Source organism: Budorcas taxicolor, chromosome 2 (assembly GCF_023091745.1).
Source record: "Budorcas taxicolor isolate Tak-1 chromosome 2, Takin1.1, whole genome shotgun sequence".
In the NCBI taxonomy this organism is placed as follows: domain Eukaryota; kingdom Metazoa; phylum Chordata; class Mammalia; order Artiodactyla; family Bovidae; genus Budorcas; species Budorcas taxicolor.
The window spans coordinates 173,817,820-173,832,923 of NC_068911.1; the positions used below are offsets into that span (position 1 = coordinate 173,817,820).

The following is a 15,104-nucleotide window of genomic DNA, read 5'->3' on the forward strand; positions in this document are numbered from 1 at the left end:
TTCAGTGACAGCTTACTCTAGCTTGACATTGCTATAGGGAGAATATGGACGCCACGGAAACTGACAAACGCTACAAATCAATTTTTTCCTTTGAGAACCTGCTGTTAAACATTTACCAACATACCACTGCACTTACCCATGTTGATATTTCATGACTGCAGACATCTCGCCAGACCCATGTCCGTACCTACTTGCACGGTTGTATAGTGGGTCAAACCCAAAAGGTTTGAATCATAGCTCAGTTCCTTATAACACTGAGCAAAAATTCACTTCTGTTTCTTGGATTTCTCTTCTGTAGAAATGGGATCTTGATTCTTTTAAAATGAGAATAGTAATAGGACCTATCTCATAGACTCATTTCGAGAGTCAGAGGCGATCATGCATGTAAAAGATTTAGAACCAGCAGATAATAAGCCTTTAATTGGTAGTACATGCAGAGTTATATGCCCACAAGTTCCCATGCACACACATCTGCAAGTCATTCCTCTGAAACATACTATGAACCCAAGTTCTAAGGGAGGCTGAGGACTGACAGAGGGCAGTTGGGGGATGTGACCCAGGGAGCCTGGTAGGGTAGGGGTTGGCAGCTGGTACTGCACAGTGGGGCCAGGGCACAAGGCATGCAGGACACGGTCAGCTGATGCTTCCCAGGGACCTGACCTCAGGACAGGAGGCTGGGGCTGGCTTCTAGGAAGTGGGTGGGAAGACAGAGAAGACCAAAAGAGGATGGGGTGGTTCAGGGCCTGGCAACCAGCAGGTTCCACACCTGCATCTCTTGTCTTCTCCTCCCTCTTCCCCTTCCCGCTTCTGCTTTCCGCTTTATTCATTCACTCAGGGAGCACTGGGCTGTGTGCTGAACCCAGAGGTCTCAGAGATTACACAGTCCTCTCTACCCAAGAGAAAAGAAAAGTACATATCTTCACAAAAACTTCAATGTTCCCAGCCGCTTCATTTGCAGCAGCCCCAAATCGGAAACTGCCACACAGTGCCATTCACAGGTGAATGGACCAACAAACTGTGGCCTCTGCCCACAGCGGCAAACAACCCAGTAACAGAAAGGAGCTGTGGCTCTGCGCAGCCGTGGGCACGGAACCTCAGCATGGCAACACCGAGCGAAGAAGCCAGCCAAAAAGGTCCATTACAGTCACATTCTGTGAGGTCCTTAAAAATGCAAGAAAGTAGAATAGTGGTGCCTGGGGTTGGGGGTGCAGAGAGGGGTAGATTACCAAGGGGTGCAAGGAAAATGTCGGGGATGCTATGTTTGTTTTGGGCTGTGCTGTTCAGCTTGCAGAATCTTATTTCCCCAAGCAGGAGTTGAACCTATGTCCCCTGCAGTAGAGGCAGAGTCCTAACCCCTGGACCACCAGGGAACTCCCTGACTATGTTCTTATCTTGATTGTGGCAATAGCTTCATGGATGTACATATTATGTCAAAACCCGCCAAATTGTAGCTTATAATATGTGTGGTTTATTGTATGTCAGTTATACCCCAATAAAGCTGTTTTTAAAAAAATAAAAGCTGCAGTCCTCAACCTACAGAAGGTCACGGTTGGGAAGTGAAGGTAAACCATGAGGTAATTAACTTTAGAGGAAGAGATGAGGAAGGAGAGAGCATTCCTAGTAGAAGGACACCAGGGTCAGGGGGTTAGGGTGAGTGGGTAAGGCTGGACCCTGCTCAGACGGGCTGGAACCCAAATGGGTGCCCTCAGGTGAAGTCAGAGAGCTGGTTTGGGGTGGAAGCTGGTACTTCTATCGTCCTCTTCCTCGCCTCTCCTTTGACTGCTTGTCTGCCTGGATCTGTCACTGGAATAGCCGCCTTCCTTACCTGTTGCTGCCCTCCCTCCCACCAAGACTGCGCGATGGTCAGAGAGGGGCCCGGCAGACCCCACAGGCTTCAGCCCTCCCCTTGTGGCCTCCCACAGGAAGGGGCCCTGGACCTCCTGAAGAAGCTCGACAGCTGGCAGATGTCCATCCAGCTGCTCCAGGTGGGTGGTGATGGGCAGCCCCCGGGGCAGTGCCGGCAGCAGGAGGGCGACCTTGTGCAGGAAGGAAAGACCCTCATGGGGAACCCTCCCAGAAGGGAGTCTGGGAGGGATTTCTGAAGGGAAGGCAGCAGGGGGCATCTTGAGGTACTCCAGGTGTGGGAACAAAAGCCTGCAGATGGCAACGGAAGCTTTCTGAGCTCTTGGGGCCCTCTGGGTCTGGGGACAAGACTGACCCTCTTTCTTTGAATCCCTAAGTTCCCAAGACCTGAGGTCTCTGGGATCCAGGAGGCCAGCGTCTCAGGGAGAAGTGAAAGCCCCCTCATTTTTGCATTTTCCATGTGTTACCCATGTGGCCTCCAAAACTCTACCAGAAGCTCTTGGCCCTGAAGAGTTAGCACATACCCAAGCTGTAAGGTAGCCAGAGTTGTGTCTTAGGCTGAAATTTGAACTCCAGGACACCAGAGGACAGAGAACAGGGAGGAGTCCTGGGCACCAGCCAAGCCTGTGGCCGCCACCACCGCCACCCCAGCTTTACTTCAAAGCTGCAGTTACCCCTGCAGGTGGGGGGCCGGGCCTTGGGCACTGACCTCTCTCAGGGCAGCAGGTCTGTTATAAAGTCAGGGTGATAACCTCAGCCACAGTTCCAGGCTGAAGCCCTGGGGAGCCTGGGCCAGGGCAAGGGGATGGGTGCCCTGGAGCAGGTCTTGCCTTCCCAGGCTGGCTCCTGACCTTCTCCCTTTGCAGACCACCAGGATTGGAGTCGCCGTGAATGGGGTCCGCAAGCACTGCTCCAACAAGGAGGTGGTGGCCTTGGCCAAAGTCCTCATCAGGAACTGGAAGCAGCTGCTGGGTGAGGGGGCAGGGTCCCCGGGGCCGAGTGTTTCTCCCCGCACCTGGGTGCTGGCTTATAGCAGGTGCCCAGAGTGTGGCTGTTGATGACTCAGCTACGACCCCCAGTGGCAGTGCCAGGGTTTGTCTACTCCACAAATGTGGGGTTTGTAGACAGGCGAGCTTTCGTGTCTGTGTCCCTATGTGTGTATTTCTCTGTGCTTCATGTGTGTGTACACATCTGTATGTACACATTGGTGTGCAGAGATGTCTTTCTGTCCCCTTGGTGAGCTTGAGCTTGTACCCACATGTGCACATTGTATGTGCATTTGTGTGTAAATGTGCATTTGTTGGGAGTGGGGTGAGGCTGCCTTTCTCCCCCAGAGTCTAGGGTTTGGCTGAGACAGAGTGAGTTGAGGAACAATGTCATGATTCTGTTTTTAGACTCCCCAGCAACCCCCAAAGGAGAAAAAAGAGAGGAAAGAGTAAAAGCCAAGAAGAAGGAAAAAGGGCTTGACTGTTCGGATTGGAAGCCAGAGACAAGTCTTTCTCCACCAAGGAAAAAACGGGTGGAAGAGCCCAAAGACAGGTACTTGTTCTGGGATGGCGAGAGGGGGCTGACGCTCAACATGTCCTCTGACAGCACTTCTGTTTATAGACCATCTTTTTGTCTTCACACACCAGGAGGTGGGTATTGTTATTTCCCTCTACAGTGCCCGCTCTGGGGGCCTTCTTGGCCCCGCCAGACTGACTCACGAGACTCAAACAGGCCGTCCCTGGTGGGGCTTCACCTCGAAGGATTCAGGGACAGGAGAGGCAGTGTGCCAGCAGGGCAGCTTCTCATCACCAAGGTGTTTCTCATCACCAAGACTTCTCAGAGGGCAGTGGTCCCCAACCTTTGTTGGCACCAGGGGCCGGTGTCATGGAAGACAATTTTTCCGTGGGTGGTGGGGTGGCAGGAGGGGCGAGGAGGATGGTTTCCGGATGATGCAAGCACATTACATTTACTGTGCACTTTAATTTCCATTATTGTTACATCAGCTCTACCTCGGGTCAGCAGTCCTTAGATCCTGGAGGTTGGGGACCCTTGTCATAGGGATCAGGCTGTGTCCAGAGCTATTCCCCTGCCCACCCGGATGACATTCCCAGGTACAAAGAATGAGACCTCCGAGGGCGGGAACTCACATCACATCCTCCAATTGTAAGTCCCATAAACCCGGTCTCCAGGATTCCAGCAAGGGCAATGACCAGTTACAAGAGTCACAGCACTCGGGGTAGCCTCAAGCTGCGGTTTTTCCATAAATCATTGATAGTTCTTTCATAGTCCATTCCTGTCTAGACAGAGTTTACCAGTCAGGGCTCATTTGCTCTAGACGCAATGTCACCTAGGAATACAGCTTGACGGTCCACCTTCGTCAGGGTTCCAGGTGAATGGGGCTGGGAACTTACTTGTGCACAGAGAAGGCATATTTTGCTGGCTTTTTAGTCAAAATGGCCTTCAGCGATAAGGAAGCTGAAGATTGGGGAGCAGGGCCTTTCCCAGGGTCACATAGCCATTATGTAACAGAGTGGGAGCCCCATCTTTGTCAGACCCCCACAGCTCTGCTGAGGTCTCAGCTCTTTGTCTGTTCCCCCTTGCCCACCCCACCAGGGTCTCCAAAAATGCATGACTTTTAAAAAATATTTATTTATCTAGCTGTGCTGGTTCTTCATGGCAGCATATGGGATCTAGTGCCCTGGTCAGGATTTGAACCCAAGGCCCCTGCATTGGGAGCACGGAGTCTTAGCCACTGGACCACCAGAGACGTCCCAGTGCATGACTTGCTGATCGGCCCAAACGGCCTTGTCCATGACGGTAGATAAAAGACTTCATGGATGCATTAGTAGGTCCTACCTGTTCCCTACATGACTAGTCAGATCACTTAATCCTTCGGGAGGAGGTCATCTAATAGATAAGGGAATGAGACTAGATGACCCTGAATAGTATCCGATGGTACTAGGTCGTTACAGACAACAGGGCTTGTGATATACCAACATTTTAAACCTTTAAAAACTGTATTTATTTAATTAATTTATTTTTGGCTACACTGGGTCTGTTGCTGTGCGTGGGCTTTCTCTACTTGCAGCACGTGGGGGCAACCCTGCGGCTATGGTGCACGGGCTTCTCTCAGCGGTGACTTCTCTTGTGGAGTGCGGGCTCTCGGCACCCGCGCTTCACTAGCTGCAGCCCTCAGGCTCTAGGGCGCAGGCCCAGTATCTGTGGCACATGGGCTTCGTTGTTCTGGTCCCAATCTTCCGTGGCCAGGGATCGAACCCACGTCCCCCGCATCGGCAGGTGGAGTCTTAACCAGTGGACTACCAGGGAAGCCCTATAACATATTTTTATCACCCTTAATTAATTTTGGAAAGTACTGTAATTCTGGGACTTCCCTGGAGGTCCAGGGGTTGAGAATCTGCCTTGCAATGCAGAGGACTTGAGTTTGATCCCTGGTCTGGGTACTAAGATTCCGCATGCCTCAGGGCAACTAAGCCTGTGCACCACAAGTACTGAGTTTGAGCTCTAGAACCCACAACCTGCAACCACTGAGCACATGTGCTGCAGCTGCTGAGCACATGTGTTGCAAATACTGAAGCCCCTGTGCTGTGGAGCTTATGCTCGGCAACAAGAGAAGCCGCCACAGTGAGAAGCCTGCACACTGCGACTGGAGAGGAGCCCCCGCCCACCTCGCCTAGAGAAAGCCCGAACCCAGCAGCAAAGACCCCGTGTAGCCAAAAATAAATAAACAAATCTGTTGTAGAAATAATGGAAGATATTTTAAAAGTATGAAAAAATCACATTCCCACCACCCCAAAATAATCACTGCTAATATTTTGGTATATGTTTTTCTCTGTTTTCTATAGTTACCATCAGTTCTGTAGTCTGCTTTTTAAGATGCAGTACTTGTCAGCTTGGAATCTTCTGAATGTTCTATTCCTTTCATTCGGCCACTTTTGCAATCATATCCCAATTGGAGAAATGGTCATTGGCATTTAATGTTTCACATGGTGTGTTTGGTTTTCCCAAAGGGATTAAAAGGCTGGCTCCAGGGATCCTGTGATCCCTCGTGCCTAGCATGGAGTGAGCATTTACTGAGCATTGCCAGGCCCAGCTGTACCAGTGCAATCCCCTGTGGAAAATTCATGCTCTGGCTGGTCTAGCCATGTCTGGAGCACCTGTTTGGTTCTGAAAGTAAAAGTGTTAGTTTCTCAGTTGTGTCCAATTCTTTGTGACCCTATGGACTGTAGCCCACCGGGCTCCTCTGTCCATGGAATTCTCCAGGTAAGAATACTGGAATGGGTCATCATTCCCTTCTCCAGGGGAATCTTCCCCACCCAGGGATCGAATTTGGGTCTCCTTCATTGCAGGCAGATTCTTCACCATCTGAGCTACCAGGGAAGTTTGGTGCTGAGTACCTTGGCAAATAAATGAAGGACTAGGATCTTGTGACATACAGTTCAAAGACTAGAGGCTGAAGTGTTGGGCGAGGAGAGCAAATGGGATATGGGGCTAGTCTGTGGAATAGGGAGTATAGACAGCTGGGTACAGACGGCAGCTTGGGCACAGATGTTTCCTTTAGTTCTGTCCCCAGATCCCGCCGAACGATCAGCAAAGGGATCTCCTTTAAAGGCCTACCGAGACGACAGGTGTGGGCGAGGAGACAGTTGGAAAGCAGAGAGCAAATTTCTAGTGAACTTGATCACTTACATCCTTAGACTCTGAGACTCACTGTTGTGACCTGAAAAATGAACGTCATTATCTCATGATATATAAAGCTTATATGCAGAACTCAGTCCCTCAGTCGTGTCCCCTCTTCATGACCCCCATGGACTGTAGCCCACCAGTCTTCTCAGTCCATGGAATTCTCCAGGCAGGAATACTGGATGGGTTGCCACTTCCTTCAGGGGATCTTCCCAACCCAGGGATCAAACCCGTTGGCAGGCAGATTCTTTATCACTGAGCCACCTGGGAAGCCCTAAAATTTATATAACTATAAATAAGTGATAAGTGAAGTCGCTCAGTCGTGTCCGACTCTTTGCGACCCCATGGACTGCAGCCTCCCAGGCTCCTCTGTTCATGGGATTTTCCAGGCAAGAGTACTGGAGTGGGTTGCCTTTCCCTATATGTGTATATATGTATATAGCCTTCTAGGATTTTTCCTGTGCACCTACCCATGAAATACTTATTGTATTAATAAAATGGAATTAAACTCCATATACTATTTTGTAGCCTTGTCACATCATATATTTATTCCAACAGTGAGTCACATTTAGAGTAAAAAGTTTAGAAAGTCAAATACAAGAAGGAAATAGCAGAAATGATCACTGTTAACATCTTGATGTATATCTTTCTCATCTTTTTAAGAATATATGTGTGTGTGTGTATATATATATATATAGAGAGAGAGAGAGAGAGAAAGAGTTATATTTTCTTAGAAAATTAGAATCACACTATAATACTGTTTTATAACCAGCATTTTACATTTAACAGCATCCTGGGGTGTTAAATTGTTGATGCCAGCTCACTTTTCACAGCTGGAGCTATGAGATGAAGTTGTCTCCATGGCTGAGCAGAGAGTGGGGTGGTTGTCCCCCTACCTTGCTGGGAGAATCCAGTGGACAGGGGTCCTATTTCAGTTCCATTGGTGAAATTCCTTTCTTTTTAATTTTCTTAATTGACTATTATCATATATAAATACTATAACCGCATTATTATATAAACACTGTAACCACATTACTAAAATTTAAAATAAGAATTAAAAATATTTCTCCACAATGTGCCGCTTCTGAAAAAAGAAACAGCTTGTATTTTCTTCTAGTCCTGATCTACTTACATAATTTTACCATTCCTGTAGACACAAGGGACAATTACATCCCTGTTTATTTATCTTTCTAATGTATTTTAGGCATTTTTTTTCATGTTCCTGAATAGTTTTCATAATGATCCTATGCAAAAATGGCAGGATTTTTCTGGTTTGTTCTAAAAAGCAATGAGGAAAGGCCAGAAAATGGGGAGTCCCAGGGAGCGGAGAGACTCATGTCTCCCCTCCTTTGTCCCACTGCAAGAATCTCTGCTCCCAGCTCTGCCTACACCTGTCCATCCCCGTGGGGCAGTCAGGGGGGTACCCCACAGAGGAGCTCCCAGGGCCCAGTGTGGGACTGGAGGGGACATGCAAAGGAAGGTCTCTGCCCCTCTCCCTCTCTGCTGCCTCCCCCCGTGTTTAAGCTGGGGCAGAGGTCCACAGGATCGTTAAGAGCTGGCACCTGAAACTTTCTCACCTGCTGTCCCCCAGGCCACGTGGAGGATGAGATGGGAGCTGGAAATCCATGCAGGAGCCTTATTATTACCTGGAAAATAAGAAATCAGCTACCTAGGATTAGGGAGCACTGAGGAGTTCTTCGTGGTGGGAACTGCAGTAGGGATGTTAATGATCTGGTCTTCCTTCTAGCCAGCCCACAAACACAGGTCCTTTTCCCAGCATTTGACAGATGAAGGAGCTGATGCTCAAAGAAGATGGCCTGCCCAGGGGCAGGGCTGGGATTTCAGCTCATGTCCCTGGCCTGTGCTCTGTGCACTGCTCCACCGCTCGGCCGTGTCCGAGTCTTTGCGGTCCCTTGGACTGTAGCCCGCCAGACTCTTCTGTCCAGGCAAGAATACAAGAGTGGGTTGTCATTTCCTTCTCCAGGGGATCTGCCTGACCCAGGGCTCGAAACCATGTCTCCTGCATTGGCAAGTGGATTCTTTACCACTACGCCACCTGGGAAGCATGTCACCGCCTCCCTTTTTAGAGTGGTAAATGTCATGTATGTTTGCATGCATGGAGAAAAAGACGAGGGAAGGATCTTAAAAGTAAACGATCTTACCTCTGGGGAAGTGTCTTTTTCCACAGTTTCTAAAAATCATTTCTTTACTGTTTGACTTCACAGCCTTTAGCAACAAATATTCATAGAGCACCTACTCTGTGGCAGGCACTGTTCTGTTCACTTAGGCGAAGTCAGTTGAGTTGAGTATATTAGATTGGGCTTCCCAGAAGCAAACCCTGAGACATGGATTTAAGTGCAGGAGGTTTATTTGGGAAGTGATTTCAGGAAATGCAGACAGAGGAGAGAGGAAGTGAGACAGGTAAGGGAGGGGAACCGGCACAGGGTGTGATCCTGAGCAGGTTACTGCCCTGAGTGGTGGTGGTTGAATCACTAAGTCGTGACTCTTGCGACCCCATGGACTGTAGTCTGCCAGGTACTTCTGTCCATGGGATTCTCCAGGCAAGCATACTGGAGTGGGTGGCCATTTCCTTCTCCAGGGGATCTCCCCAATCCAAGAATCGAACCCAGGTCTCCTGCATTGTAGGCAGATTCTTTACCAACTGAGCTACAGGGGAAGCCAGGGCTAAAATCCTGCTGGAGATGGTGGAGGACACACCTCAGTTGATCCACTAGAGGGCCGAGGAAGCTGGAGTACTTGCCCATCTATTCCCACGTGTGTGGTTGAGGGCTGCTCCTGGCGTTGTTAACTCCCCTGTGATTTCTGCCCATCGGCCTGCTGGCGCTGGCTGGCACAAGGAGAGCCCCAGGGGATCTTGGAGAAGGAAGTCCTTGGGTCCCAGTGCATTTGGGAGGAGTGCCTAAGGGATGATGGGGACTCGGCATAGACAGCGTCCACCACAGGGAACCAAGCCCACCATATTCTGCTCTTGTGAAATTTACACGGTAGGTTGCTTGGACAAAGCATAAAATAAGTAAGCAAATTATGTGGTCTGTTAGACGGTGACACCTACGCTGGAATTAAAAAGGAGAACTGGGGGCTTCCCTGGTGGCCCACTGGTTGAGAGTCTGCCTGCCAGTGCAGGGGGCATGGGTGTGATCCCTGGCCCAGGCAGATCCCACATGCCCATCCACGCGCCGCAACTACAGAGCCCACGGCCCTGGAGCCTGTGCTCGCTGATAAGAGAAGCCACTGCCGGGAGAAGCCCGCGCACCGCAACTCCAGAGCAGCCCCTGCTCACTGCATCTAGAGAAAGCCCGAGTGCAGCAGCGAAGACCCAGGGCAGCCGAAAATAAATAAATAAATGACTTAAAGGGGAAAAAGAGAGAGCTGGGTAAGTGACATGGGAATAGGAGTTACAATTTACAAGCAGATTAATGTGACAAAAACGATGAAAGGGGGAAATACATCCTATACAGTAAAAAGGATGTGTGTAGGTGTGCTCAGTCGTGTCTGACTCTTTTTGAGGCCATGGACTGTAGCCCACCCAGGCTTCTCTGCCCGTGGAATTTTCCAGGCAAGAATACTGCAGTGGGTTGCTGTGTCCTACTCCAGGGAGTCTTCCCGACCCAGGGTTCTTACCCGAGGCTCTTGCATCACCTGCATTGGCAGGTGGATTCTTTATCGCTCTGCCGCCATGGGAAGCCCTAAAAAGATTGTAGCTACAAGTATTTCGTAGAATGGGGCGGCGGGGGCCAGGGGGTGGTGGATTTTTCACTTTTAATCCCATCACCCTGATATAACTACGGCTAGCACTTGGTTGCCCACTCCAGTGTTCTTGCCTGGAGAATCCCAGGGACAGGGGAGCCTGGTGGGCTGCCGTCTATGGGGTCGCACATAGTCGAACACAACTGAAGCGACTTAGCAGCAGCAGCATTTGGTTATGGCCTTCCTTCCCTGGTGGCTCAGACAGTAAAGCGTCTGCCTGCAATGCAGGAGACCTGAGTTCGATTCCTGGGTGAGGAAGATCCCCTGGAGAAGGAAATGGCAATCCACTCCAGCACTCTTGCCTGGAAAATCCCATGGATGGAGGAGCCTGATAGGCTACAGTCCATGGGGTCGCAAAGAGTCGGACACGACTGAGCGACCTCACTTTCGTAGCTCAGTTGGTAAAGAATCTGCCTGCAATGCGGGAGACCAGGGTTTGATCCCTGGGTTGGGAAGATCCCCTGCAGAAGGGAAGGGCTACCCACTCCAGTATTAGGGCCTGGAGAATTCCATGGACTGTATAGTCCATGGGGTCACAAAGAGTCGGACATGACTGAGCAACTTTCAAAAATAGAGAAGGAAATGGCAACCCACTCCAGTATTCTTGCCTGGAGAATCCCATGGACAGAGCAGCCTGATAGGCTACAGTTCATGGGGTTGCAAAGAGTCGGATACGACCGAGCGACTTCAGTCACTCAGCATTTGGATGTATTTCCTTTTCATCTTTTCTTCTCCTAGGCATTAGTCCTCTTGCCTGGTCTCAGACACAGTATGCATCTAAGTTTGCACCCTCCTTTCTCACTTGCCATTTTAAACCCTGTTCTTGCAGCTCTGAGGCCCACCTCCTCCTCCCCTCCTCTTAAGGTGCCCACAGGGGAGGCTGAGGCTGATTTACTCCGACTCCTCATGAGAAGTGATCATCTGAGGAGTTCAGTCCATTGGTTCCAGCTAGCCAAGGCCTGCCTGACAGCAAGGAGGAAGGGCCTGCTGATAATTAGTTATTAGTAATTAGTAATACATGGACCACATCTGACACGTGTTTTGTGCTTGGCAGATCTTGGTCTCCTTCCCTCCTATTACCTCATTTGATGGTGGGCAAGTGAAGAGGACCAGCCAGCACCTCCTGGGGCTCCCCATGCCAGGCAGCTAGGGTCCAGGTGGACTTCATCATCCCCAACCCAGCAGGCCTGGCTCCGGGATGCTTCCTCCCCGGACTCTGATCTCTCTAGGCCAGCACTGATGCTCATCGACCAAAGCATCTCATCTCCACTTCCTCTTCCTTTCAGGAGAGACTCTGTGGACTCCAAGTCTTCAGCCACCTCCTCTCCAAAAAGACCATCGATGGAAAGGTAAAGGAAGCTGTGGACCTCTGCACCCCAGAAGTCCTGTTCACCATATGTGTGTGTCGCTCTGTCTTACTGGAGGAATCCCGAGGCAGGGTAAAGGAGGAAGCTTCCTATGTTGCATTGACTCCAATTCCTAGGACCCACACAGTAAGGGTGGCGGGGGAGGCCTCTGAATCCGAGGTATGGTTCCTTCACTGGGGTGCCTGACCAATCGCTGTTATCCCATTGCTGTCTGGGGAATATTCTCAAAGTCAAGTTGAACCCAGTGAAACAGGTCTTGAGAGCCTGTACCTGGATTGGGATCTCTGGGTTTGGGGCAGAACTGGTATCAACCCTGAATTATCATGTCACTCATTCATCAAATATTTATTGAGGGCCTACTGTGTGCCAAGAAGTATTCTAAGTGCCAAGGATATAGCAGGGAACAAAAGAGACAAAATCCTCTAGGGCATGAGGCCTTTATTCTAATGGGTGAAAGTGAAAGTCACTCAGTCGTGTCCAACTCTTTGTGACAGCATGGACTATACAATCCGTGGAATTCTCCAGGCCAGAATACTGGAGTGGGTAGCCTTTCTTTTCTCCAGTGGATCTTCCCAACCCAGTAATCGAATCAGGGTCTCCTGCATTGCAGGCAGATTCTTTACCAACTGAGCTATCAGGGAAGCCCCATATTCTAATGGGGGAAACTGGTAATACATATGATAAGTAAATATTGTTGTTTAATCGCTTAGTCGTATCCGACTCTTTGCAACCCCATGGACTGTGGCCCTCCAGGCTCCTCTGTCCATGGAATTCTCCAGGCAAGAATACTGGGGTGGGTTGCCATGCCTTTCTCCAGGGGATCTTCCCAACCTGGAGATCGAAGCCACCTCTCTTCCATCTGCCTGCACTGGCAGGTTGGAAAGGGTGGTCACTGCAGTGGTCAGGAGAGCCCTCATTGAAGAGATGACCTGCAAGCAAAAACATGAAAGAAATGAGGAGTTAGCCGGACAGACATTGGGGTCATTCCAAACAGAAGGCCTGCAAGTGGGAGTGTGCCTGGCAGGGTCAGGGAGCAGTGAGGTGGCCAGTGGGTCTGGAGTGAATAAGTGAAGGTGGGAGTTGGAAGATGGTGTGAAACAGGAACCCCTGGAGAGTACTGAGCTTGGGAGTTCTGTGAGTGAATTGATCAGAATCCCTCTTGCTGCTGTGCTAGGTTGTCAGGGCCACAGACAGAAGCAGAGAGACCAGCCAGGAGGCTGTTTCGATAATTCAGGGAAGATGTGAGGGTGGCTTGGATCAGAGTGACAGCATGGAGGTGGGGAGAAGTGGGAGACCCTGGGTATATGTTTTAGGGGGGCCGCACCCTGCATCATGTGGGATCTTAGTTCCCCAACCAGGGATCAAACCCATGCCCCCTGCAGTGGAAGCTGGAGTCTTAACCACCGGACCACCAGGGAAGTCCTGACCCTGGATATATTTTGAAAGGAGAGCTATCAGGATTTCCTAACAGATTGGATGTGGAGTACAAGAGAAGAGTAAGTGTCAGGATGCCTCCAGGACTTTTCATGTGAGTGTCTGTGAGTATGGAGATACTGTGAACTGGTATGGGGAAGACTCTGTGTCGGTCGGGCTTGAGGTGGGAGACCAAGGGGTCAGGTTTGGATATGTTGGATTTAGGGGTGTACAAACCACTCGGGTGAAGAAATTGAATATGCAGTAGGTTATGCCAGTCTGGAATTCAGGAAGGAGGCCTGGGCTGGAAACACAGATTTTAGTTGTTAATGTGTAGCTCGCATTTGAAGCCACTAACCTGGATGAGATCACCAAGGAGAGACTGTGGGTAGAGGAGTGCGCGTTGTGGCCCAGGAGGGAGGTCAAAGGTCAGAGCAGAAGAACCAGAGCAAAGGGAGAGCAGGCCAGGCCAAGAGGTGGCTTAGAGGTGGATCAAGGGAAATGATTAGGATCCATGGGCCACATTGGATGCTCGGGGGACTGGAAGGAGTGGTAAGGGGGTTGACTTCTAGGGGAGTATGTTTGGAAGCTGCCCAGTTCTTTTGGGCTTTTTTGTTGTTTAGTTGCTCAGTCATGTCCAACTCTTTCCAGCCCCAGGGTCTGCAGCACGCCAGGCCTCCCTGTCCCTCGCCAGCTCCCGGAGTTTGCTCTGTCTCGTGTCCATGGAGTCAGTGATGCCATCCAACCATCTCATCCTCTGTCGCCCCCCTTTCCTCCTGCTCTCAATCTTTTAGGCCTAATGTACCAGTAAGACTAGGTCAGATTTGGAGAAGGAAATGGCAACCCACTCCAGTATTCTTGCCTGGAGAATCCCATGAACAGAGGAGCCTGGCAGGCCGTGGTCCATGGGGTCGCAGAGAGTCAGACACCACTGAAGCAACTAAGCACACATGCACCAGTCAGACTGACACTGGAAAGAAAAAAAGGGGCACAAATTAGGTCATTTAAGGTTTTATGAAGATTGAACAGGCCTGGGATGTTGATGGGGCAGCTGTGCTGAGCATCCCCACCATGGCAGCTGAGTGCCAGCCCCAGCCGATGAGTAGAGGCTCTCTGCCTGGAGCACGAATCTGAAGCTGCCTCCTACCAAGGAAGAAGAGAGTTCTGTGGCCGATTGGCATTGTCTGCCACAAGGCGATGCCTCGGAATTGAGGCTCCAACACAGTTCTTGGTTCTAAATGAATCAGTCCTGAATATTCATTGGAAGGATTGATGCTGAAGCTGAAGCTCCAATACTTTGGCCACCTGATGGCAAGAGCTGACTCACTGGAAAAGACCCTGATGTTGGGAAAGACTGAAGGCAGGAGGAGAAGGGGACGACAGAGGATGAGATGGTTGGATGGCATCACCGACACGATGGACTTGAATTTGAGCAAGCTCCGGGAGTTGATGGGCAGGAAAGCCTGTTGTGCTGCAGTCCATGGGGTCACAGAGAGTTGGACACGACTGAGCGACTGAACTGAACTGAACTCCCTGGTTCTCAGACAGCCCCCTTCTCACTGTGTCTACACAGGACTGAGAGAGACAGAGAAAGAGGGAGATTTCACGCTCTGGTCTCTCTTCCTTTTTTTCCTTTTTTTTCAGCTGTACCATGCAGCATGTGGGATCTCAGTTCTACCTACCAGGGATAAACCTGTGCCTCCTACAGTAGAAGCCTAGAGTCCTAATCACCAGGGAATTCCCTGTGGTCTCTCTTATTCTTCTAAGGACATTAATCCCATCATGGAGCTTCACCCTCTTGACCTCATCTAAACCTAATAATTTCTCAAAGGCCCCACCTCCAAATACTATCACACTGGGAGTTAAGGCTTTAGCATATGGATTTTTGCCCAAGGGACACAGTCTATACTGCACTGTAAAAATGGGAGGTTAGGGAGGGGCACTATTGGCATTTAGTAGGCAGCAGCCAGGGATGCTAGGTGTCCCGGAATGTGAGGGACAGCC

At 50.2% G+C, this 15,104-nt stretch overlaps 1 protein-coding gene across 1 annotated transcript in view; it reads left to right on the forward strand.

The window, feature by feature from the left end:
* Window positions 1-15,104, forward strand: part of TCEA3 (transcription elongation factor A3) — a 46,780-nt gene that overhangs the window by 3,579 nt on the left and 28,097 nt on the right. Inside the window, exons 2-5 of the mRNA XM_052635742.1 lie at window positions 1,923-1,985; window positions 2,730-2,835; window positions 3,258-3,402; window positions 11,607-11,669. Of these exons, the coding sequence (XP_052491702.1) occupies window positions 1,923-1,985; window positions 2,730-2,835; window positions 3,258-3,402; window positions 11,607-11,669 (377 nt within the window). The remainder of the gene's footprint in view (window positions 1-1,922; window positions 1,986-2,729; window positions 2,836-3,257; window positions 3,403-11,606; window positions 11,670-15,104) is intronic.